Consider the following 25,421-nt stretch of genomic DNA (forward strand, 5'->3'; position numbering starts at 1 on the left):
ATTCTATCGATAATTGACAAAAACCGATTATGATTGTTGATTAATATTATTTTCAAATGAATCGAACTTATTTAAACGAAAATAATTATATTGAGAAACAAGAAAAGAAAACCTCTAATATTTAGACACATCATAGGATCAAACGCAGTCACACCATACATAATTTAACATAACAAAAACAAAAAAAATGTGGAAGGGTTTTTTTGTAATAAGATGGAAACGAAAGTCCATTTGTGGAAGAACAAATCTTACAAGGACTATAACGTAAGACCAACCAGGAGTTGCAATCCAACTGTACGTGTTCTCTCTCTCTCTCTCTCTCTTTGGCACATATATATAAATAAATATATTATATAATATTTGTATAGATATACTTTCTTTTTGACTTTCTACGTTTTATCTCTCTCTCTCTCTCTATCTCTCTCTCTCTCTCTCTCCTTCTAGTCTAGAGCTTCCTTTGTTGAATCAACCATTTAACAAACACCAAACCAAACGGAACGCTCTTCTCAAAATCTTTCCCTTTACAATTTACAATATATTTTATATTAATATATAGGCATTACATTATATATGTCAAAATCTTTTTTTGTTTTTTTTATTTTTTATTTTATAATTAGTCCGTTTCGAAACCATTAAAAACTCTCTTTCTAATCTCTCACCGGTTTCGAACCTAACACACATAATACATACATACACACCACCTCTCTTCCCATTTTTTTTTTTTTTCTTTCTTTTATTATCTATTAACTTATATACATATGAAAATCTAACACACACTCTGATTTTCTTTTTTTCTCTGTTATCTGTCCGTACTTCTTCTTCATCTGTAAGTTTTCTTCTCTGTTCATACAAACACACCTTTAAACTTTCAATTTTTTTTCCCTGAATTATGATGTTTTATTTATTTTATTTTTCATTAAATGGGTTCATTTTGGTTTCTGGGAAAGTTTAAGAGGAAATGGAGAAACCAAGTTTGGATTTTTATTGGGTTTGGTTGTAGTTGAATTGGTTTTGGCATGGTAATGGAGAGCTCTTCCTGTGTTTTTCCTTTTAATTTCTCAGAAACCAAACAGAACCCATTTTTTATTTATTATTTTTTTCTTTTTTCTTTTTTCTTCCTTTGTTTTCTGATTTTTATACGGTCTTTCCGCAGGAGATTGCTCTTTACTGTTATCATATAGCACCATTGAAGCTTTGTTGGTGGATCAGTTTGATCTCATTTCGGGGGAATCAGGTTATATTTTGATTGGAAATTTATAATGCCTATTACTTTTTAAAGTTGTTTTATTTTCTTGGCTCTGTTAGTTCGCATAGGAAATTTTTGCCCTTAGGATATATAGAATTAATGGTATGATTAAAGGTTATGTTTTTGAATATCTGTGAACTTAGCTGAACGGTCTGTGATCGGCTTTGCAAATTCTGCATGGTATCAATGTGTGTAGATAAAGTTTGAGTCAAGAAGAGAAATGCTTAAAGAAACAATTTCATACAGCTATTTTCCACTGAAGCAAATAGAAACACTGAGGATAAATTTGGAAAATAAACTAGTTGTGGTGTCGGATAATGTTTTTCGATTTTCAGTTTTCTACTTTTCTGTACTCCTTTGAGTGTGGTTTTGAATAATTTTGTGGATAAGGATGAATCACATGAAAACTATGGGCTATATATTCCATTAATTGACATTTGTTCTTTGCGCGGACATTATTTTAGTAGAGAATATGCAAAGATGCTAACATAATATCGGTGAAGGTATTTGAAAAAAAAAAAGAAAAGTTTAAATTTTGCCCGAACAAGGAAACCCTGCCGAAAATTTCGCAAAATAAAGCTTGCTTAATTATTGAAGATAGCGAAACATACCATATGTAGCAAATTATAATTTGCCGAAATGATATATTCCTATTTTCCAGTCTTAGAAGACAGACAAAGTGATTTAATGGCTTTCCTGGAAACAAAAGGATATGAATAGATGCATGCGAAGATCATGTTGTGATTTCCTTATAGATTGCTTCAGTTATTCCTCACACCGCTGCTTTGATTATGAATTTGTGAGATATAACCTTGAATACTATAATAGTTCTTGATATCTCATATAAAAAGGCTAGGGATACTGATATTTGTAAGGTATAATCTGATGCTTGCTTTGAAGATAACGAAAAGCATGTGTGAACTCTGGTATGCAAGCTTTTTCGTGTGTTTCTGTCCTTGTATTTTTCAATTTGTATATAGTCATGTCAATTTTGTTTTCATTTTCGGTCATATTTCTTACGTCATGATTTATTGTAGTTATAGGGCAATACTGTAGATGACTAAAATTTGATTTGGAGTAATGACCTGCTTTAAATTTGTGTCTATGAGCATGTCACATCTAAAAAGATTGCCCTTGGCAATCCTGCTTTTTATGATTGTGTCATGATCTTTGCCATTTTGGTACTAGGAATCAATCACTATAAGAAGGAGAATAATGAAAACTTAGTTCATAATATAAAAGAAAAACAACATCAATGGATAGGTATTATTCAACTGGGAACAAGTTAATCATTGGACCCAGCAGTTCTAAGATTTGGTTACACTGCTAACTTTTTGAAGAATGATGTCTTCATAAAAAATTTAATATGCTTATTAATTGATTTCATTTTTGATATGCACATCTTCTTGTTTATTATATTTGTGGGGTCAATGTAAATGTTAAAGTATTAAACTAAATGATAATCTAGGAGTATATATTGTCCTTTAGTTTTGTGAAAGGTTTGATCTAGAATCAGGTGAATAGAGGGATACTCCTCTTCAAATTGGAAATTCTTATGAGTGAAAGAATGTTTTTAATGAATAAGATTGGGGGCTTATGGAAAAGACTTAAGGCCCTTTTGATGTTTGATACATTTCTGCTTCAAAAACAAAACAATGCTTCTTCTTTTCATCTTTCTTTAAGTCTGTTTTGCCACAAATCAATAGCGTAGCAATAGCAGGTAGGTATTTCTTGGTTCTCATCTCTCGATGGTTGAATTTCCTGCTTCGCCTTTTTCCTGTTTCTCTCTTGGCCGCCTTGTTCATGTGCTTCTGCTATTTTATCATGCATATACATGTAAAAGTATCCGTCTTGGCAAGAGAATGCTGCATTTATGATGATTTCAGGTGAAATTGTCTCATATATTGTGACAGTAGTATGCCTTTGATGAGTTGCTTTTTGGACATGTCCTACTTTGGGATCTCTGGATACCATAGCCATAGCGACAGATATTTGTAATCTTTGTCATCCATTCAATAGTTGAATCAAGTTTTTTTTCTGTTTCCTAATTACTTTTGCTTACATGTTTCTCCTAACAAGTTACCAATTAGAAGACTTTTGCATGGAGAAAAGATTCGATGAAGTTATTAGATAGTTATACTTTTTGGATAAGCAGCCAATGTTTTTCATCAAAATTAATAAGCTTCATCTTACTGAAGTTTATTAATTTTTGTTTTTCTTTGATTAGCTTAGTATTGCAGATGGTGTTTTCTTTATGACAGTCCTTATGGATATCTTCTCTTGCCTTTGATACAGGTTCTTGTTTCCTATATATGCTTGTCCCTTAAATATCCTTTTAGTAGAAAGGTTCCTGACTCTACATTGTTCAGAATTCCATAGTTAAATAACCTCACGAAAGAAGGCTTATCCTCAATCATGTTGTCAAGATCGTGCATAAGTTTATTGGAATTGGCATCCGGGGACATGCTGAATTTCCCTCAAACTCCTAGAAATCTTCCAAGGGTGATGACTGTTGAGGGAATCATTTCTGATATAGATGGCAATGGAAGTAATGATGGAGATTTAGATGTTCCCACCCCTTGCAGAGAGAAGAAAATTTTAGTGGCGAACTTTCTCCCTCTACATGCACAGAAGGATTCAAATTCAGGGAAATGGTGCTTCAGTTTTGATGAGGATTCACTTCTTCTGCAACTTAAGGATGGTTTCCCCTCTGATACCGAGGTTATTTATGTGGGATCTCTGAAGGTTGATGTAGATGTGAGCGAACAAGAAGAAGTTTCTCAGAAACTGTTGGAGGAGTTTAATTGTGTGCCAACATTCCTTCCTCCTGATCTTCAGAAGAAGTTTTATCATGGTTTTTGTAAGCAATATTTGTGGCCTCTTTTTCATTACATGCTGCCCATGTGCCGAGAACATGGCAACCATTTTGATCGGTTACTTTGGCAGGCCTATGTTTCTGCTAATAAAATATTTGCAGATAAGGTCATGGAGGTGATCAGTCCAGAAGATGATTGTGTATGGATTCATGACTATCACCTTATGATTCTCCCTACTTTTCTGAGAAAGCGTTTTACTCGGGTTAAGCTTGGATTTTTCCTCCATAGCCCATTCCCTTCATCAGAAATATACAGGACTCTGCCTATCAGAGATGAAATTCTGAGAGCACTGCTAAATGCAGATTTGATTGGTTTTCATACATTTGATTATGCTCGCCACTTTCTGTCTTGTTGCAGTAGGATGCTTGGCCTTGACTATGAATCTAAGAGGGGCTACATTGGACTTGAGTATTTTGGACGAACGGTGAACATTAAAATTTTGCCTGTTGGGATCCACATGGGTCGAATTCAATCTGCACTAAATCATCCATCCTGTTCCGAGAAAGCTAAAGAGATTCAAGAACAGTTCATGGGGAAAAAACTGATTCTAGGTGTCGATGACATGGACATTTTTAAAGGCATCAGTCTGAAGTTATTGGCCTTTGAACAACTTCTGCTGCAGCACTCTGAGTTGCAGGGCAAAGTAGTCCTGGTTCAAATTATAAATCCTGCAAGAAGCACTGGGAAAGATGTTCAAGAAACAAAAAGAGAAACATATTCGACTACTAAAAGGATAAACGAGATTTTTGGTTTTCCAGGCTATGAACCGGTTATTTTAGTTGACCGTAATGTTCCTCTACATGAGAAGACTGCCTATTATTCTCTGGCAGATTGCTTCATTGTGAATGCGGTCAGGGATGGTATGAACCTGATGCCATACAAGTATATTATTTGTAGGCAGGGGAGTCAGAAAATAGATGAAGCTTTGGGAATCCCTTCTGGTTCCCCTCGTACGAGTACTCTTGTTGTTTCTGAGTTCATAGGTTGTTCGCCTTCTTTAAGTGGAGCAATCAGGGTGAATCCATGGAATATTGATGCTGTAGCTGATGCACTCAATGTGGCCATCACAATGCCTGATTTAGAGAAGCAATTGAGGCATGAGAAGCACTATAGATATGTTAGTTCACATGATGTACCCTATTGGGCCCGCAGTTTCATACAAGATTTGGAACGGGCATGCCAAGATCATTACAGTAAACGGTGTTGGGGAATCGGTTTTGGTCTGAGTTTCAGAATTTTGTCACTGTCTCCGAGTTTTAGAAAGCTTTCTATTGACCATATTATCTCTGCATATAAGAGGACTAATAGAAGGGCAATATTTTTGGATTACGATGGAACAGTGGTACCACAATCTTCTATTGTTAAAACCCCCAGTCCTGAAGTCATTTCTGTTCTGAACAGCCTTTGCAATGATCCCAAAAACACTGTTTTCATAGTTAGTGGTCGGGGGCAGAACTCTCTGAGTGATTGGTTTTCTCAATGTGAGAATCTGGGTATAGCAGCTGAACATGGATATTTCATAAGGTAAGTTCATTTGACATGCACAAAATTTTAAGTTTTTCCATTATGCTTTAGTACCAAACAAATGATTTTCTCTTGAAAATATGCAATATCCTGCTTGGTTCAAAATATTACTATGTGCACCATTTCAACTGGTCTCCCTTTATCATGACAATTATTGTCAAGAAATTGGGCAGAATGGTACTAATTGCACTTCCGCTTTGTTCTTCTTGTAGGTGGAATAAGAAATCCAGTTGGGAAATGAGTCCCTTAACTGCAGATTTTGAATGGAAAAGAATTGCAGAACCTGTGATGAAATTATATACGGAGGCAACTGATGGCTCCAACATAGAAACCAAGGAGAGTGCCTTGGTATGGCACCATCAAGATGCTGATCCCGATTTCGGATCTTGCCAGGCCATGGAGTTGTTAGATCATCTTGAAAATGTCCTTGCAAACGAGCCTGTCGTTGTTAAGAGGGGCCAACATATTGTTGAAGTAAAGCCACAGGTATGCATTCTCTGTTCCCATCCTATGCGGTTCTATCCCGTAATTCTATTCTTGATATTAACCAAATGGTCCAAATGTTTTGCTTATAAGTTATTGACAACTGTAGGGAGTTACTAAAGGGTTAGTTGCAGAGAAAGTTCTTTCCATCATGATCACAAATGGGAAACCAGTGGATTTTGTGATGTGCATTGGTGATGATAGATCTGACGAGGACATGTTTGAAAGCATAGCTTCTAATTCATCTCTCCATTCAGTTCCTGAGATATTCGCATGCACTGTTGGCCAAAAACCTAGCAAAGCTCGGTACTATCTGGATGATACTGCTGATGTCCAAATGTTGCTTCAAGGTCTAGCCGCAGTTTCAAGTCTCAAATCAAGGTATAATGAAGAAACCCAAGTTTGTTTTGAGAATGTTGTTTGATATACAAGCTTGGTGCTGTTTCTGCTTTCAAAAAGTGCCAGTAAAAAACACATTGTTCTTAAGCACAGCTATGTCGGAAAAAGTATACTCGCTTTGGCAGTCTTCTCCTCAGGATATTGGTAATACTACACAGGAATCAAAAGATTAATTATTGCATTTGATACTAACTTATTCGTTGCTGGTGGAAGTTGGATGGTGGTAAGCAGCTCTAGGTTCCCATAGAGAGGAAGATGAGCATAAGGGAGTATGGGAGATTGGTCATTTCAATGATGACATGGTCCTTTTCACTTTGGGGACAGTCTTAGAAGGGATTAACTTTCTTTTTTTTTTTTTTTTTTTTTGGGCGCTTTTCACAGGTTCAGTTTTAGCAAAATACAAGGGCATTGTTGGTTTGTATATTTTTGACTGGCTTTGGCTCTTACATGAAAGTTCATTCATTGTTTTCTGAAAAAATGGTAGTGTTAATCTTCCCGAAAGTGTTGCTGGTGTGATTCATACTGCGTGTACTTCCTCCCCTTTATCCAACTTGTTCCCCAAGTTGAGATTGTATATGCAAGTTGCATAAATGTTAAACCATCCATTCTTTCCTTCATGGTAGAGATTGCATAAATCTCAACTATCCATATATATTGAGGGCTAGACATTTTATGTTAACCCCTTTATACAAACAATTGCTTAGATTTTCATGTTATAATAAATATATGAAATCTGCATGATGCAAGGAAACAAGAAACAGAGAATATGTTGGAGAGGGATCCTCTCAATTTATGAAGGTGGGTCAATTTAGTACCCTTGAAAAGATCCTATTTTTGTTCCTCATCTAGATTCCAATATAGCAAATTATAATGTTGGTAAATCTAGCGAGGCAGGCAAATTTATTGACTTCTAATGTCCACTTTATTCATCCCTACCAAACAGTCACAGTTTGTTTGGATAATAATTTTGAGTTCGAATACCTTTTCTCTAAAGTTGAGGGGGGAAAAAAAAAAAAAAAAAAAAGGAAATTCTTCTATTGTTGGAGAAAGCATGAATAAGTTAATGGGTACATTTTTGTATAATAATTTTGGTCCCTAACCAGAGTGCACTTTCTTTCTCCCCAAACAACAACGAAGAATTTAATGAAGAATTTTCTTTGTTCTTTACGTAAAAGAACAAGAAACAAAAAAAACAATAGAATGGATCGAAAGTGGGCCCATTAATTCTGGGCTCTCCGTACGTAGTGCATCATGCATGGATTGCCCCATCATCGACGACCCACCATTACCCAATCAACAGTTTCAGTTTCAGCGACCAATGAAAATGAACCGATTTTGTGTCAGTCATTGACTTGGTAGTCAAGATTCCTTCAAGGGGAAGGGGAGAGAAATGTGAAATCCCCCACTTTCCAGGTTTTTCTCTCTCAGAACCCCATTTTTTCACAGAAAAATAAAAAATAAAAAATAAATAAATCCCCCAAATTGAAGGAAAAAAAAAAAAAAGAAAAAAAGAAAAAAAGAAAAAATGGGTTTACGCTGCTTCACTGTCTTCGCCATTTTCGTCTTGGCCATTTTTCCTCAAGTTCAGGTATATATAATTTTCTTTTCATTCTATACGGGCAGTTGGCAATTGAAGAAGCTTCTAAATACTCTGTTTCTTTCTCTTTCCTGGTTTTCTTGACAAGCAAACAGAGAGTAACATAATCAACTTTAAGGCTTCACTTTTTTTTTTATTTGTTTCCGACTGTTTTGTGCAGGGACAACCAGCGAATCGATTACTCCACCTGAACTTCGGACACTCATCCCCATTTTCAACCGCCCTTGAAACCCTACAAAAGCAAATTGGGTATGTTCTAATTTCCATATTATCAGGGTCATCGGCTCTGTTTGTTTCCTTAGAAACTATAAAAGAAAAGAAAAGAAAGTCCATGACAAGTGAAAAAACTGTTCATTTTTTCAAATACCCAAATGCAAAATTTGCTGTTTATTTTTTCAAATACCCAAATGCAAAATTTTCTCTTTTTTAAGTGCTATTATTTATTTATTTATTTTTTTGGCATTTTCAGCTACACATTCAAGAGCATTGGTCTCCTTCGCCGAGCCATGACCCACGCATCCTTCTCTGAAGAAAACAACAGGGCACTGGCAATTGTGGGTGCGAGTGTCATTGAGACTTCGGCTTCTCTAAGGTATCTTGGAAAAGACATTGATCTTCCTGCTAAAGATTTGAACCTTCGCTTATCAGAAATCTCCAGCGTGGAAACTTCCTGTGCTGTTGATGGGAGTCGTTTGGGTTTGCAGAAGATTGTCAGAGTTTCTGCCAAGACTAATTCTTCAACTCCTGCTCTTGTCTGTGGGGCTTTCAGAGCAATAATTGGAGCTATTGCTATTGATGCAGGGAATTCTGATGATGCTGGAAAGATTTTCTGGGTTGTTCATAGTGGTAGATTTGGAGAAGCTCTTGCCTTCTAAGTGGTAATCTACTACATGTCTAGTAATTTTACTCGGTATGTTGCTTATAACTTTTAGGATTTGTGATTGTGATGGATGTTAATTTGGATTTGTGTGGAAAAGCTATGTTTCGTAGTGACATCTGTTTGCTTTGTAAGAAAATTTGTGGTGGATTTTGATGTTTCTTTAGTTATGGATTTGTATGGTGTTAGGTGTCTGCGGGGGCTTATAGCATATGGAATTTGTATGATGTTATTGCCATGCAAATATGCATGGAAAACTACTAGGATGGTAACAGGAACCATGATATATAGATATCCATTTCAAGGACCTTGCTTTTATACAAGATAAATAATGTAATGCCAGGCAATTTATACTCATTGTCTCTGTGATGGAAGCTAATTGAGTTAGGGATCCAGAAACTTTCGTTTCCAAAGTTATTAACTTAAGCTTGTTAGCACAGAGAATTAGATTCTGATTCCATATCAAAATTGTAAAGTAAACCAAACTGCTTATTATTATAATTCCAACCAAAGAGTTAGATAAGCTAGAAAAAAAGCTGGTGCAGAGTTGCTTGTAATTTGATGATAGAAATTATAGAAAGAGAAAAACCATATTACCTTGCAAGAAGAACAAAATGGGCAGTAGAGACTCTTTTAAGTTGATGAACCGCCACAGTTTCTGGCAGAAGCTGAATGGCCGTTCATGGGTGGCTGGCTTATTAGAAAAACTATTTTGTTTGCCTTATGTTCCCATCTTCAAACCACTTAATTAGTGTATCTGTCAACTTGCCCCCTTCACCACATGGTCACTTAGGGATGTCAGAAGCTGCAAGCCATTGAAAAAGATCTCTGATATGTAATCTACTTGAAACCCATAAACCTTTTATTTTTTTTGTTTGGAATATTTTAATGGGGATTCTGTTTTTGGCAACTACCAAATGAAAAAAGTTTGATATGAAAGATTTTGAATGAAAACGTATTACGCCGCAGACGCCACATTACGGTCTACAGATTCGAAGTTTGAGAACTAAATCCTGGCATATATATTTCTAAAATTTGCAGTAAACTTTAACAAAACCACAACGAATAGAGCTCAACACAACACAAGAGATGAAAAGAATATCATAAGCAACTCGATGTGGACCATATTCCAACTTATCACCAATTTGTGAATAGCAATACATTGCGTCCTATTACATCTACATTAATTCTTGGAAAAAATTTCACCACCAAAAAAAAAAAAAAAAAAAGAAATCATGGAAACACCAACATGTTGCAAGGTATTTGATTGACATTGAATTCTTTTGAGGTATGACAGGATGCCTTTATTTTGACCATTAAGCTTGCATGAAATTCTTCTCTTCACTGCTTCTCTCATTGTTTTCCTTCCTGAAAGCGTGTAGCCTTTCCTTCAATTTCTTACTGTTTTCAAAATTTGCCTTCCTCTTCAAGGCTTTCTGTAAAACAAAACAAAAGTCTTACTGTCATTAATACATTACGATTATAACTAATGTATATAAATAAAATGAAGATGAAAAAGAAGTGACTCATGTCATCTCATATGTGTAAAAACTCACTTCTTGCCTGAAGCAGCGATCAAGCTTTACTTTGAGGTCTGTACATTCACCAAAAAATTTTGCAATAGGATGGTCTACATGACACTTCTGGAACTGCTCAATTACCTGCATATGGCAGAAATATAAATAAACCAATGCACCTCCTGATAAGAACACCACCACTTGATTTGGCAAAAATTACACTTTCAAATTCCATAAACAACAACAAAAATAAAAAAATAAAAAAATAAAATTAAAGCACAATCAATGACACTTCTGGAACTGCTCAATTACCTGCATATGGCAGAAATATAAATAAGTCAATGCACCTCCTGATAAGAACACCACCACTTGATTTGGCAAAAATTACACTTTCAAATTCCATAAACAACAACAAAAATAAAAAAATAAAATAAAAGCACAATCAAAAGACAGTTAAAATCCATCATTATTAGCACATGTTACTTCTAATTTTCCTTCATTATCAATTACAATCCTACACAGAGAAAAAAAAAAAATCAGCTTATTTTCTTCATTATCAATTACAATGCTACTACACAAAGGGGAAAAAAGGGCTTCTCTTTAACTTTGCAGATTATTCAAAACCCATATATAGAATTTCTAAATAATTGCAGATTATCCAAAACCCAAATATAAACAAAACAACAGGAAAGCAGAAGAACATCTAACTCACTTTGGCACACATGGGATGCTTGTGAAGCGTTAATGGAGGATGCATGTTTTTTTTTTTTCACCCAAAAAAGAATCGAAAGCGAACTGTGGTACTCTACAACAAGAAAAAACAACAAAAACCCATTTTCATTCATCGCTTAGAAAACGAAAATATATACCCAATAAAAAGATCAAAAGGCAGATTTGGGAATTTGCAGAAACAACCCCCAAAAAAAAGATTAAGAGCAGTGAATTAGAGACAGAAGAAAGAAAACCCAGATGATAATATCGCAAAAGATACCTTTATTGGGCAGTTGGCGAGGTTGCTTTTGGGCTCCTCTGATAGTATCAGCGACAGCAAAATTGAGGAAAGTCTTTGTGTTTTGATGGGGGGGGAAGAAGAAGAAGAGGGAAAACGGAGCTCCTTCTGTTGAAGATCAGGATCCGAACCGAATGACAAATGGATTGGGCTCAAGCTCAGAACTTCCACCCATGTGTCACATCATGGAATTTCGTGTAGCCTTTTTAGCCTTACAAATTTCCCTTCCACGTTTCTGAATACACCACCACATATTTTAGTTACCATTTCTGTTTGTTCAGTTATTATTATTATTTAAAAAAAATTAAAATTTATAAAAAAAAATAAGAAGGTAAAACTATGTTGTTTTTCTACGACTTCATATTATGTTACGAACATGAGGTTTGATGTTCTAGATTATTCAATAATAATTTCATTAAATTAGCTAAGAAGTATGTGTGATTTGCACAAGTTTTAAATTTTATTAATTAACTAGGTCTGAGCAATAATTATCACAGAAGAATAATGTCAATAAGTCATAATGAAAAGTAAATTGATGAATCTATCTTGACTGACTGTAGATTTGAGTGTAGAAAATTTTTATAATTTCTAAAAACATAAAAAACTTACCCAAAAAAAAAAAAAAGCTTTAAGAATAATGCAATTATTCCTTGATTGTGCAGAAAACATTAGACAACCTGCCACCAAATCTTTTTACCAAAAAAAAATAATAATAGTAATAATAATTTATCTTTTTTTGCGGGCCAGGTCAATTTTTCCACTAAATTTTTTTTAAATTTTAAAATATTTTAGTGGAGAAAATAATAAATTTGTTCAGTGGGCTCCACAATCCAATTGGACCAAAAAAAACAATTTTAAAAAAAGCCTCATTGGGTCCCACGTGCTTAGATTCCGTAATCACCATTAATATTTATGCGGTCCGTCTAACCAAATCTTGTCTTTGATTACGTTACGAAATCCCGCGAAGCACCAGATCATTTATCTTAATGCCCCGAAATTCCCCATTTAATTACACTATTACCCATTTTTCGTTTCAGTAATCAATACCTCAATACCTCCCCTCACAAATCGTTGACGTATCTCTTGCTACAGGAATTATCGGTAAATTTCTTCGTATATTAAATATTCCCTTATTAGTAACGAAGAATATTTTCGGAACCGGTATTTCCCGGTCACTTCATTTCCTTTTTTTTTCCCGTTACGCTCTTTTTTCTTCTTCACTAGTATATATGCATCGGTGACAGTCTGCGAGTCCTCAGAGAGAGAGAGAGAGAGAGAGGGGGTTCAGGTTTAGGTTCGGGTTCAAACCGCGACGCTCTGAGACTAAGTTTTTTGAGGGGGAGTTTCGGGTTCGTCTATGGGTGTAGAAGACCAAGAAATGGCGCACATAGACCCGGAATCGTACGGCGAAGGAAAAACCAACGCTCTCTTGCCCAACACACGCTGTTGCTTCTGCTTCCCTTGCTTCGGTTCTCGTCGATCTCCTACTGTCGGAGTGGCATGGTGGGAGCGTATGCGAACATCGTCGACGACGACGAACGATGATCAGTGGTGGCATAAAGGTATCAGAGCTTTCAAAAAGCTCCGGGAATGGTCGGAGATCGTCGCCGGGCCGAAGTGGAAGACCTTTATTCGCCGATTCAATCGGAACAAAAGCGGCAGTGGGGGAGGAGGCAGGCATGGGAATTTCCAATACGACCCTTTGAGTTACTCCTTGAATTTCGATGAGGGACCGGGGCACAACGGTAATTTATATGACGACGATGATTACAGCGGGTTCCGGAACTTTTCGATCCGATACGCATCTTCGTCGTCTTCGGTTCCGGTTCAGCCCAAGTCCGGTGGTGTGGAATTGGCTAAAGATGTGGCGGTGTACGCTTAGAGGGGTTAACGTGCGCGGTGCTGGCTAACGTGGGCCGCTGGTTGGCTGCCAACGGCTACAGTGCTGGACTGTCCAGTCTATGAGCTGGAAGGTTGACTCCATGACGTTATGTGACGGCGCCACTTTACCTTTTTCATATTTATTTTTCTAATATATATATATATATATATATTTTTTTTTCGATAAATTTTATCTCAGAGTTTTATAGGTATATTTATTCTTTTAATGTTAAAATATAATAATATATATATATTTTTGTTTGTCCTTGTTGTACAAAAAAAAGTAAAAATGAATGATGAGGATGAGGATGAGGATAAATATGAGTATGCGTGTAGGATTTTGATTAGAATGAGCGTTAAAGGGTTGGATTGGAAATTTTCATTATTGTTTGGTGCCTTTTTGTGTTATTATTATTTTTTTGGTTGCGTAATTTGGTAATAAAAATGTAAATATGTTGTACGCTGTCGTTTTCTTGGAAATAGTCGAAGCAAATTGGGTCACCTTTCATTTCTTTGTCTTTTTCTCTTCTTTTTGTTGACTTCATTTACCCTTCTTTTTTTTGATAAATTGTTGACTTCATTTACTTGGTTTTTGTGGTTACTTACAAGTTTATTAGGTAATAAGAATGATTAGCTCGCTCAGTGGAAGAAGATAGAAATGAACATTGCTGGTGAAGATATTTATGGTTGCTTACAAGTCACAATTGGAATTTTTTTTCTTTTTTTTTGGTGGAATAGTTCTACTTTGGCTTCATAATGATTGTAATTAGTAGACTTAAAATGATATCAAGCTCTTTCTCTACAAAATTTTTAACAAAATTAAACAAACAATTTTGTGTGTTCTTTTTGGTTGGTAATACAAGTAAATTGACTACAGATATCTCAAAAGTATATAAATTCAATATAAAAAGTATAGTTTTCACAAGAGTTTGATATAACAAAGGGAAATTTGGTGCAAACAACCAATATATAGTTGTTTAGTTTAGATAACTTGCCTCCTTATATTAGTCTTGAATTTAAATTAAAAAAAAAATTAAAAAAAAAAAAACCTGCAATTTCTGTTTCTCATGGTGAAGGGCTAATTTGTTTTCTTAAATGTTCGTTCTGGTGGCGTGCAAGTAAGGTAAGTATGCGTAAAAATATGTACACATTGGATAAGATATTAATTATTCTAATATCAATAATGTCATCAACAGCAAATTGTTTACCAATCAATATGAAAAAATGAAATGTCCTTATTCTATTAGCTTGTACTGAGTTTGGATTCATTTATCCATATTTATTTTACATCAAAATAATAACATGCCATTTTGCCATTTCAATTGTTCAACAAGTCAGTGCGAGCACAACTGTTCTAATGTTACAGAAATAATATGTTGATGCAAAACATTACCAAGCTAAGTTGATTTGATGCAAAAACTAGTCTTAAATGAAAGGAACTAAGCAACCAAACAAGAATGTCATGGTCAATATTTTGATTTTCCATCTTTGAACTTCCACATTTCTTTATGGGTGGGTTTCTGCCCCGTTTCACATTTGAGCCATTTGAAACACTTAACAAAAAATGAGCTGCATTTCTATCCATAAGATGCATATACAACAGTATATCACTTAGCAAAGTATCTATAATCAGATGCAGACAAAAAAAATTTCTTAACACAAGGACTACGTTATTGTTCTACAATCACATGTAAATTGTCTGCAACAAAAACAATGTTTATGTTTTGTATCTCAGGCTATTTACAGATTTTATGTTAAGCAGAATATCACCTTTGATCCATGGAAAGCTCAAGCACTTCATGCCTTCACGGGAAAAATTTGGGTGGTAAGTCACATGGTACCATGCTGATGCCATCTGCTGATATTCATGCTCTTTGCAGCTACTATGAAACCACTCTTTGGCTTCCTTCTGCAGGCTTTTCAACGACAGCAAAATCCGATCCTTCATATCTCTGTATCTAATATTATCACGCTGCAAATATGCTGCACGTTTCCGCAGATTGCCTGTCAGTATCTCATCCTCAGTCTCTGCCTCATAATAAATCATTATGGCACTCAGTTTCTCTATGTATTGATCCCTGTGTTTCTCTGCAATTTTGATGAAGGCCTCAAAACCACTCACTTCAAGTTCATGATCGTAAGCTGTTTGATCAATCTTCCCTGAGCATAGAAAGTATGAACTTTCTGCCACCTTCGAATCCATAATTGCACGGTAGAGTTTTCCCAACGCCCCATTGGAGATATACATGGGCTTTTCTACCCTCTCCATGAAATTTGGAAATTCCCTCGGTTTCAAAATTCTGGGCATTTCAGCAGGTGCACCAGTTTTTGCAAAGTCGACTGCCATGGAGTGCAGTGTTGCTAACTGTAGGCACTTTTCATTGAAAGCTTTATTGGGTTCACGATCAGCATGAATCAAATGTGCAGTTGAGATGGCACCCAAGGTATCATTGATCATGTAATCAACAAAAAAATTTTGAATTTCCTGCAAATTCATGTGAAATGTCAAAAAACAAATATAGATTGAGAACATAGGGCATGGATATCAAATGTTTCCAAATTACCTCTAGGGTCACATCGTGATCCATTATACGAGCTCTCCGTCCAGTGTAGTCCATGGGAGGTGCAGTTTTAGGTGGAATGAGATCTACATCCCAACTGATGGAAAACAAGTCTCCATCAAGATCACCACCAGAGCATTCATTTGGATGAGGCCTGCCAAAAATTATAAACCGCAATTATAATCCATTTAAACAACATTTTTTTCCAGCTTTACTATACATTGATTGCTTTGAGACCGTTGACAGGAAAAGCTGAGCTAAACATATTACTCTAAGAGAATAAGGACAACAGCTAGACTTTCACATAAACAAAATCAACCAAGAACTCAGAGTTGCAATTAGAGCAAAGATTATTTCCGTGATAATTTATTGTATAGAATGAACTTTTAAAAGTAAATTCCATTGCTCGACGTCACTCTGAACTTTTTGTTCCTGAATAATCTGATTTTGACTATGATATGCATCTTGGTAACATAGAGTAACAGGATAGATGATGAAGAGTAAATTATATCTGCAAAATGGCCCAACTCCTAAAAAAGAAAAAACAACTGGTAGACACAATTGATAAAGCCAATCTTCATAACGTAGTACACAAAGCATACAGGAATATAATTGGTGTATACCTTGCTCCTTTTTGAGGAAAGATGAGACAATCCACCAAACCCCTTTCTTCCAATTCCACGCTGTAGATAGCCTCGAGGACCCTGATGTCACCGGGATGAAGACATGGATTTTTGGTAACAACCACCTTCCCCAATAATATACATGTTTGCTCATCCACCTTCTGGAAAAATTTTTGATCCCCCATTTCTAGCTCTGCTTTTGTCATGGTGATGCGAACAAAAACTTGACCATAATTTAAGATACCAGTTTCGTCCAAGCATCCAATCAGCACCCGTCCCTTTGGGACATATATCCGGCATCTGGTTTTTAAGTCACACAACAAGTTCTCATAATGTGCCTGAAGCATCATTGAGAGGTATGGTTCTAAGTTTGGCTCGTAACCTTGTCGCAACATCCCTACCAGAATATTTTTTGGTTTAGATCCATTTAAATTCTCTAAAACATTCAATGCTGCCTCTCTGCTTGTCCGCATTTTTCCAAGCAGATTCAGTTGTTCGCGTTGCAATGCTTCAAATGCTTCATCCTTCACTCCTAAGGTAGACAACAGGGTGACAATCTCTCTGTTCAAATAGCAGGGCATTGATTCACTCCATTTGGTGACATTGAGCATTTTGTTTTTGGATTCAAATTTAAGCATACTCTTACGCAAAGATAGCTTCCGGAAGGAATAACGGTCAACTGCAATAACCCCCTTGTATCCACCATATCGAATTTGAAATGCTGAAGGACTGTCGTTCAACCCACACTTTTGTGCAACTTGCCTGGCAAAAGACAGAGAAATTTTTCCGATACCATCTGAGAAACAGTAGTCCTTACCATCGGTAGAAACTTCAATATCTGGAATAATCTCTACATCCTGTGCAGGGACAGCAATGGTTTGCATGGAAGAACTGAATAACTGACCCATTCTAGCTGCGCATTTGGAAACACTATGAATCTTGTTGAAGCAGCCCATCCATTCTCTAATATCTTCAGCTTTTACATCATCATTAGAGGCAAACATCCAAACAGAGTTTCCTCTAAGCTGACTCGCTGAGAAAGCCAAAAATTCAAACCTTTTAGCTCCAATCACAATCCCATCTCGAAGAACAGACAAAATCCGATAATATATCCGACTCCTATAAGCTTCTGAAAAAAACCCTTTCTTAATACTTGTGGAAATAGCACTTATAGGAAGCTTACTCCAATCTTCATCGACAAAAGTAACTCTCAGAAAGTCTGAAGCATATGCAGCGAAATTTTTTACCACATAGTTAGAGGTTTCAAGCTCAGGACCCAAACAATAAATCTTCAAAGGGGTAATCAGGGCCCTGTGACAACTCATTAGATTATTATCTGTTAATCTTTTGTATGACGAGGGACGAGTTTCTTCTCTTCCTTCTAAGACTCGTGCTGCAGTCTTGACAAACGGAAGAGGGTCATAACAGATTGACTTAAGATTATGCAACTTCTGAAGTATCACATTAGCATTCTCTGCACTTAAACTGCTAAGGACGTCAATCAGATTAGTATCTGCTGCTGCAGCAAAACTGATTTTTTGAGTATGAACAAGGGAATTGAGCTGGAAAAGGGTCTCATATGGCAAATTCGATGAACACGATCGGTATTTTACAAGTGGAACCATCTTAGTTTCCCAACAGAATTCTTCACCATCCTCTAAAATTACTCCTCCCCTATCTTCACTATAACAGGGGAAACTTGTGAAAATATCTGTCTCCAAAATTTCTTCATCAATTTTCCATAAAAGTGAAGTTGATCTTCCAATGGAATTCACTTCAGAGAAATCTGTAGTACGAACCCAGAGAAATTCAACATCTTCTTTGCAAATATGATACCTATCAGCACAGAACTTCGAAGCTATATCACTTCCAGAGAACTTCTGATATATCTTTGGCCCATATTTTAGCTGAAGAAAAACCATGGAAAATATCATAAAAAAAAAAAAAAGTTTCTTTTTTTACATTGCAAAAATGCTCAAGAAAGTTGCTTGATTTATCAAAACTCATACTTTCCAAGAAATTTTCCAAAAAAAAAAAAAAAAGAAAAAAAAAAAAGGAAATTACATACCCTTAAAAGAATGGCATTGACTTTCTCACCACCCAAACAGCACCCAACAGACTCCAAAACATCCTCAAACGCAATCTCCAGCTTGTAACATTCCTCACTCTGCCAAACCCAGAACTCGATCTTCCTCCTCTCGGGCATGACCCAAGCCCGAACACCTTTCCAAGACTCCAAGACACTCATCAAGTCCTCCTTCACGACGAAACCCACATGCAAAACGCCGCCGTCTACTCGGTTTCTGGGGTCCACTGGACGGACGATGATGTCTTCGTGGTATTCGGAGATTCTGAGATTGCGCGAATGGAAGACGAGGTCGTTTTTGAGGGAGAGAGAGTGGGCTCTGGATTTGGCTTCAATGGTCGAGAACTGAACCCGACCAAAGCCGCGGGACTTCCAGTTCTTGCGGTCGGTGGAGATTTCGATGGCGAAGACTGAGTTGGGACCGAGTTTGGATTCGAGGAAGGTTAAGAGGTCTTCGGCTATGGCTGTATGTGGAATGTTTGTGACCCGGACTGTGGGTCTGTCTTCCACAGCCATGGCCATGAACCAGAGAGAGAGGGGGAGAGAGAGAGAGAGAGAGTGAGAGGGAGTGAGTGAACGAGAAAAGTGGAATTTAGGAAACAAGACCCAGACAAAACAGAAGGGTCAAAAGTCAAAAGTCAAACTGAAGTGAAGTGAAACAGCAACTAGGCTTTTTATTTTTATTTTTAATTTTATATATATATATATATTTTTTTTTTATCAACAGAACCGAAAATAAATAACTTCAAAAAATCAAAACAGAAAAAAAGGACCGAAAATAATATTTAAAAAAAAAGCGGTTTTTGATAAATATATTTGATGGATATCAACACTTTAAAATTTATCTAATATAAAATAAAAACACATAATTTTCAAAATAAAATGTTTTTGGAAGAGTTTAATGAGTAAAATAGTGACATTTTTTTATTACATTTCAATGATATTTTTTATAATTATTTTTTATTTTGCATTCCTGTATAAACAATTATACTTTACAATTTTTTTTCTCCTTTCTAGCCAAAATAATATTTAAAAAATTAAAATAGAAAATTATAATTAGAAAATTAAATAAAATAGTGTATACAAAACTGTAGAGTAATAAATAAGATAATTGAAAGCCATATAGCCAAAATAACATTTGGTAGGCCAAATTCCATATCCTCTACATTTAGAATGTTATATATTTCTATCAATTTCGACATTTTGCTATTAGGTGTATGTAACAATGATTCAAAATATGTTATTAATGAAAATATAAAATGCTCTAAAATATTAGCAATTTAAATACTATCAATATCAATTTTACATAATATTATATTTTTATGTTATTATTTTATATTATTATATAATCAACTATTAATTTAATTATGAGATTCTAATGAATTCATATTATATAAAATGTATAGTAAGTATATATATATTTTATTAATAAATATAAGTTATCAAGGTTATTTAATTTAATTCACTCCATTTTATTTATATCATTAAATATTTAAAAGATAATTAAAAAGTAGAAAAAAAGAAACAACTAAAGTTAATTTGATAAAATAATTTATTAAATATCAATAATATTTATGAATTTTTTTATAAAAATTTTTTTTAAAAAAATTATAGATATTTTTAAAATTTCTATGAAAGTTTTGGAAATTTATATAAAAAATTTTTAAATTTTGATGGATATTATGGATTTTTTAATCAAATTGTTAAAGATTTGATATGGATGGAAATTTCTATAAAAATTTCAATGAATATTATAAGAATTCTATTCGTTTCTGGAAATCTAAATTTCTTTTTAACTTCTTAAAAAACGAAAATTTTGGAAAAATTTCAATGGAAATTTTAGATATTTAAAACCTTGCCTCCAAATGTCTAATTGATTGTGTTAGAGTTGGTAATCTGAATTCTTATTGAGCTGATCCAAAAAACTCCCGATGCGATCCGTTTGGTGAATTTGTTTTGAGATAAAAAATAAACTCTATCTGTAATTTTTTCCGGTCAAATTTTTTTCACTTTTTTACATAAATCTATTTTATTTTATTGCTATTGTTTTTGTTTTACTTTTCGTAACAGATTGCTTGTGTGAAAGTGGTATAATTGATAAGGCAATGGAATTGTTTGAGAAAACAGAGAAGGATTATATTATGCATTGGTGCACAATCTTTGCTAAGGCAAGCATGATTGTTTGTGCATCCAAAGCTCATGTTGGGCCTGTTTTAAAGATGGCATGAGAACACCTGAACCTATCCAATGGGCTGCCTGGCATGCCATGGCATTCATGAGGGGAAGGAAAGCTTCACCAAACAATGCTAAACAATGTTAACATTAATGATATGAATATGGTTTTCTGAGATGGAGATAAAACTTTATCAAAGATAGAGATAAAGTTGGATTATGATTAATTTGATAGATTTTATATTGTAAGATATTATTTTTTTAATTATTTTGTTAGTGTCCTGTGATTTTGAGCCCTCATATAAAGGGCAACAGAAGACATTGTTTTCAATATGCTTTAAGATAGCTTTCTTTTAATACTTTCTGAACTTTCAAATTAATTATTAACTATAGTTAAGTTTGTTCTTCCACCCCCTCCCAATTTCATTGTTAATTGAATTTTCTTTTTAATCGAATCCTATTGATTTTTTTTTTCTAGGCATTTAAATAACTTATTAGATTTTTTTTTTTAATTTAAACATAGTTTCTTTTCTTTTTTTTTTTTTTTTTTGGGAAGAAATTTAAGCATAGTTGTTTGTTTGTGAGATTTAAACACATTATTTATTGGGCAAAAGATATAGAATTCTCTAAGTAGTTACACATAACCCTCCTCCAACTTTGTAAGTAATAAATAGCAGACCATATTATAGAAAAATGTTACAAATTAAATTTTAATGTAAATTTTATGATTAAAAAAAAAAGTAATTGGCACTAATACCTCCTAAGGTATTGGGTTTTGCATTTGAGCCCTTAAACTTACTTTGTTATTGCACCATCAGGATTTTTAAGAAAATTCCGTTATTTCCATGACAGAAATATCATGAGGTTTACAAGTGACTTGTACAAGTTTCAAGACCATTGGCCTAATACAAAACAAAGAAAAATATCTTCTCAATTTTTAATTTTTAGTCTCAATAAGATTAACGAATAAAAATACCAAAAGTAATGTATAAATGTAATGATAAGGAAAAAATTAAAAATATTAATACTGAACAAATAAATAAATATAAGTATTTTTTTTTTCAATATATTGTCAACTTGTACATTTTGCTTCATTTATTTGAGATGTTTGAGAAATTTTACATAGGCAAGGATCGTACACCAACATTAATATACAGATATCTATATATATATATATATATATATATTTAGAGATGACTCATATGTTTATATCATATAAAGGCAGCAGTACTACATCTTCAGCAAGTTTGGTTTATGAGATTAAGCTCACATTAACCGAGAAAATAATTCCTGAGATGAAGAAAACCAAAGTCATTCAGCTTTGGTTCTCAAGAGGAAGAAAGGTTATATACAAGTGCTAAACTAGGTGGACTTAATCTTCATATAATAAGCTCTTAGCAAAAATAAAAAAAAAATAAAAAAAAAATCTTCATATCATAAGCCTGATTACATCTGGCCCCAAAATATTTATAGAACATACTGAATTTTATATGCGATGTTTTCACTGATACTCATGGTTCAAGCTAGCCTAAGGAACTTATACTGAAGTCTTCTGTCATATTAGTAATCTGGGAAAAGACATAGACACAAAAAACAAAAAACAAAAAACAAAAAACAAAAAACAAAAAACAAAAAAAAAAAAAAACAAAACAAAAAATTTAAATTAAATATAAATAAATAAATAAAGAAGTCACAAGGATCTTTAGAATTATATTCCATTTATATAGTTTTGAGTTTCACCATTGGTTGGATAACTTACGTTCAGAAACTGAGGCACAGTGATATCAGTATTAGAAGAATTTGGACATCTGCTTTTCTTAGACCAGAGCCAGATCTTGGATACAGACAAGCTATCACCCTTTGGCCTGTGACTGATTCTCTTCCCCTCCAAATCCCCATTTACTGAAAATTTTCCTTGATGAACTTCATCTTTAACAAGCTTTACATCACTAGCTCCACCACCATTGATTGAACCACTGTCATTGTGCAAAGCCACCTGCAAATTTGAATCACCAACCACATACTGAAATGTACCCATTGAGTAACATCTTCTAGCATCTAAACTACAGCTACTGGTCTCTCCAACTCTCCCTCCACTTTCTACTCCATCATTTAAGCTTCTGAACTTTCCAAGTCTCACAGAAAATACCCTCTTTTCACCAACAGCTTCTTCCGTAACCAATGATTTTTGATTGCTTGAATGCCTGTTGTCTGCATCACTAGGGAACCAACTTGGTATTTCCCTTGAATCTTGAGAATTGATATTGAACATTGGATTTTCCATGAAAAATCCACAGTTCAAAAGGGTAGATCTGCAAAGTGGGCATGTTGAATTTGAGAGAAGCCATGTATCAATGCAATTTATGTGAAAAGCATGACTACACAAAGGAAGCAACCTCAGCTGGTCCTGGTTAGAAAATTCACATAGACAAACTGCACAATCAAATGGCTCTTTCAAACCCACTATATCTGCATAGTAGAACACAGGTAGAGCATCTATAAGAGCTTGGTCTAGACCTGAGTCGTGTAATCGAAAAAGCTGTTGAAGCTGTCTTTGAAGAGCATGAGAACCAGAGGTTTCTGGAAACCTGTTAGATTGATAGATTGGTGAAGAAGGTGACCTCTTGATGAGAAATTTAAGAAGCAGATGGACAAGACCTGAGATGAAGACAATAACAGCTAAAATTATTATGAACAAAAGGAGCACTGGACTAATTCTTATATGAGATGAGGATGATGGAGTTGATTCTTGTCCGTTATTTGCACTTTCAGAAGGAATTGAGACAGCATAGAGAGGTGGTAGAGTAGATGGGTAAACCAAATTGGCATCATTTTGCTTCAATTTGTATGGAATTCTGGACATCCTAGGAGATAGCTTTGATAAAAGGACAAAATCTTTTTTTTTCAGGGTCTTGAAATTGAACAACCTTTTCTTTCAGAAATCCATGAACTTTTAAAGACACACCCTTCCTTGCTTTTTGAGAGAACAAAAAGAAAAAAAAAAGCCGGGTTATCAGCAAAAGTGGGAAATGAAATCCAATGCTGCAGGGCTATGACTACGAGAATATCAATCAAAACTGATTTTTCTCAGATTTATGGTAAAATTATTTGCAAAACAATTGGGTTTTATGGGGTAAGGACAAGAGGATAAAATCGGGTTTTTGGAGAAACAAAGGAGTAGTTAAGATTGCAGAGTACCTACCCTTTGATATGGAGCGTTCCCATGAAATGATTAGTAGAAGTGCAGGGGTTTTGGTTGGTGGTGATGATGGGGTCTCTCAGGCTTTTGAATTCTTTTTGCGCCACATAGTCCATGTTTCTAAATCAATTGTACCATTCTATACTCCTATGGGGCATGGTAGGTAAGGCTGTGAGTGACTTAGCCTGGGAGTGGCTGTTGAAGACTGAAGGAGAGAAAGCTGAGCCCCATTTTGAAAGTAACAACAAATCTCCAACTTCTAAATTGACATTCCAAATCTTTGAAGAACTTGGGCCCCCCTTTTCTGTCAAACAAACTCACCAGGACCAGAGCTACCAGTTGGCAGTTTGTTTGTCACAAGGCACAAACAAAGAAAGCTCCTTAGTGCTCACTAGCCTTTCACACAGTAATTTTATCAAACAAGACTCATGAACCATGCAACTGAAAAGAATTATTGTGAGGGTCCTACCATTACAAAAATTTCATTGTCCCAAGTGGTCTGTGTCACTTCTTTATCCATCAAGAATTATCACAATGATTACCCCTTCAATAATGATTCCATATGTTCATGCCCTACTAATCAAGGCAATTTTCCATCTTTCCTGGCATGATTGTAATGTATCTCCTACTTACAGTCATGAAAAAAAAAAAAAAAAACCAATTTTGATTTGATTTTAATTTGGGTTGAACACAAGCTTTAATCGGGCCCATAGCAATAGATTCTCAGACGATAAACCCATAACCATAAATGGGTAAGCAGAAATACGTCTACAAAGTCATAATATTTATGTGTATTATCCATGAAAATATTCTCACCCTATATGGCTACTATAATGGGTCTGAACCAAAGTGACAAAAAAACATAAAAGCTTTCGGAACTGTGCAACACAGAAAAACAAATGAGCTTCCCTTTTGATCAATTATTCAGACGCATAGAGATGATAGCAAAAAAGAAATCTCATGGTAGGGTCCGTATCTGCTTTTACCTTGCAAGCATGGCACCCAAATTGTATCCATTATTCCTTCCACTACCTACTCCAAACAAAGTGATTATAACTAATCAATAGTTTTGACAATTCTTTACTTTGTGATGTTTTAGTTCCTGCACAACGAGCTTTTTATGTCAAAGAATTTTGCTTGGTTCTTGGCATTCTGATTTTAGTGCTTAGCTTTCTACGTCTAAATCAGTCTTCTTCAAGGACATATTTTGGTTTCATATCACGGTTGGATAATATTTACTTTTAAAGTTTTATTTGGAGCAACTTTGATAAAATAATAAAGAAAGTATAGAATCATAGGATACCCATTTCAATTAATCCTCATTCCAACTAGTCACCCTTGTCTAGATGAAGGTAATATAGATAAGTGCAA

General features: G+C 34.8%; 6 protein-coding genes across 10 annotated transcripts; 3 read left to right on the forward strand and 3 right to left on the reverse strand.

Annotated features, from left to right (window-relative positions):
• The first annotated feature begins 504 nt into the window (after nucleotides 1-504).
• LOC107418465 (probable alpha,alpha-trehalose-phosphate synthase [UDP-forming] 9) lies at nucleotides 505-7,145 on the forward strand. 2 transcript variants are annotated; one of them, XM_016027163.4, is made up of 5 exons: nucleotides 505-826; nucleotides 1,154-1,234; nucleotides 3,542-5,646; nucleotides 5,859-6,132; nucleotides 6,239-7,145. In XM_016027163.4, exons 3-5 carry the CDS (start codon nucleotides 3,662-3,664, stop codon nucleotides 6,551-6,553), a joined length of 2,574 nt encoding a protein of 857 aa, XP_015882649.2. In that variant the 5' UTR covers nucleotides 505-826; nucleotides 1,154-1,234; nucleotides 3,542-3,661; the 3' UTR covers nucleotides 6,554-7,145. The 2 variants fall into 2 exon arrangements, with proteins under 2 accessions (XP_015882649.2, XP_048329901.2); XM_048473944.2 differs by lacking the exons at nucleotides 505-826; nucleotides 1,154-1,234 and adding an exon at nucleotides 1,255-2,172.
• Nucleotides 7,146-7,897: 752 nt separating this feature from the next.
• On the forward strand, nucleotides 7,898-9,359 carry LOC107418466 (protein NUCLEAR FUSION DEFECTIVE 2). The gene is made up of 3 exons (XM_016027164.4): nucleotides 7,898-8,116; nucleotides 8,286-8,374; nucleotides 8,595-9,359. The coding sequence occupies exons 1-3, from the start codon at nucleotides 8,054-8,056 to the stop codon at nucleotides 8,998-9,000; spliced, it is 558 nt and encodes a 185-aa protein (XP_015882650.1). The 5' UTR covers nucleotides 7,898-8,053; the 3' UTR covers nucleotides 9,001-9,359.
• Nucleotides 9,360-10,089: 730 nt separating this feature from the next.
• LOC107418467 (uncharacterized) lies at nucleotides 10,090-11,670 on the reverse strand. The gene is made up of 4 exons (XM_016027165.4): nucleotides 11,511-11,670; nucleotides 11,232-11,324; nucleotides 10,559-10,663; nucleotides 10,090-10,438 (listed from the first exon to the last, which is right to left on the reverse strand). The coding sequence occupies exons 2-4, from the start codon at nucleotides 11,274-11,276 to the stop codon at nucleotides 10,319-10,321; spliced, it is 270 nt and encodes an 89-aa protein (XP_015882651.3). The 5' UTR covers nucleotides 11,277-11,324; nucleotides 11,511-11,670; the 3' UTR covers nucleotides 10,090-10,318.
• Nucleotides 11,671-12,608: 938 nt separating this feature from the next.
• Nucleotides 12,609-13,921, forward strand: LOC107418452 (uncharacterized). Its single transcript, XM_016027150.4, has one exon. The coding sequence runs from the start codon at nucleotides 12,886-12,888 to the stop codon at nucleotides 13,408-13,410; it is 525 nt and encodes a 174-aa protein (XP_015882636.1). The 5' UTR covers nucleotides 12,609-12,885; the 3' UTR covers nucleotides 13,411-13,921.
• A 1,042-nt stretch (nucleotides 13,922-14,963) lies between these two features.
• Nucleotides 14,964-19,274, reverse strand: LOC107418475 (RNA-dependent RNA polymerase 2). The gene is made up of 4 exons (XM_016027174.4): nucleotides 18,662-19,274; nucleotides 16,594-18,500; nucleotides 15,974-16,124; nucleotides 14,964-15,894 (listed from the first exon to the last, which is right to left on the reverse strand). The coding sequence occupies exons 1-4, from the start codon at nucleotides 19,199-19,201 to the stop codon at nucleotides 15,127-15,129; spliced, it is 3,366 nt and encodes a 1,121-aa protein (XP_015882660.3). The 5' UTR covers nucleotides 19,202-19,274; the 3' UTR covers nucleotides 14,964-15,126.
• Nucleotides 19,275-21,925: 2,651 nt separating this feature from the next.
• On the reverse strand, nucleotides 21,926-24,429 carry LOC107409963 (RING-H2 finger protein ATL46). Of its 4 annotated transcripts, none has more exons than XM_048473629.2 (2): nucleotides 22,611-24,426; nucleotides 21,926-22,141 (listed from the first exon to the last, which is right to left on the reverse strand). In XM_048473629.2, exons 1-2 carry the CDS (start codon nucleotides 23,712-23,714, stop codon nucleotides 22,118-22,120), a joined length of 1,128 nt encoding a protein of 375 aa, XP_048329586.2. In that variant the 5' UTR covers nucleotides 23,715-24,426; the 3' UTR covers nucleotides 21,926-22,117. The 4 variants fall into 4 exon arrangements, with proteins under 4 accessions (XP_048329586.2, XP_048329584.2, XP_024926034.2 ...); XM_048473627.2 differs by lacking the exon at nucleotides 21,926-22,141 and adding an exon at nucleotides 22,175-22,419 and having other exon boundaries at nucleotides 22,611-24,427; XM_025070266.3 differs by lacking the exon at nucleotides 21,926-22,141 and having other exon boundaries at nucleotides 22,499-23,163; nucleotides 23,248-24,429.
• Nucleotides 24,430-25,421: the final 992 nt, after the last annotated feature.

The sequence above is a fragment of the Ziziphus jujuba genome, chromosome 2 (genome assembly GCF_031755915.1).
Source record: "Ziziphus jujuba cultivar Dongzao chromosome 2, ASM3175591v1".
Classification (NCBI taxonomy): domain Eukaryota; kingdom Viridiplantae; phylum Streptophyta; class Magnoliopsida; order Rosales; family Rhamnaceae; genus Ziziphus; species Ziziphus jujuba.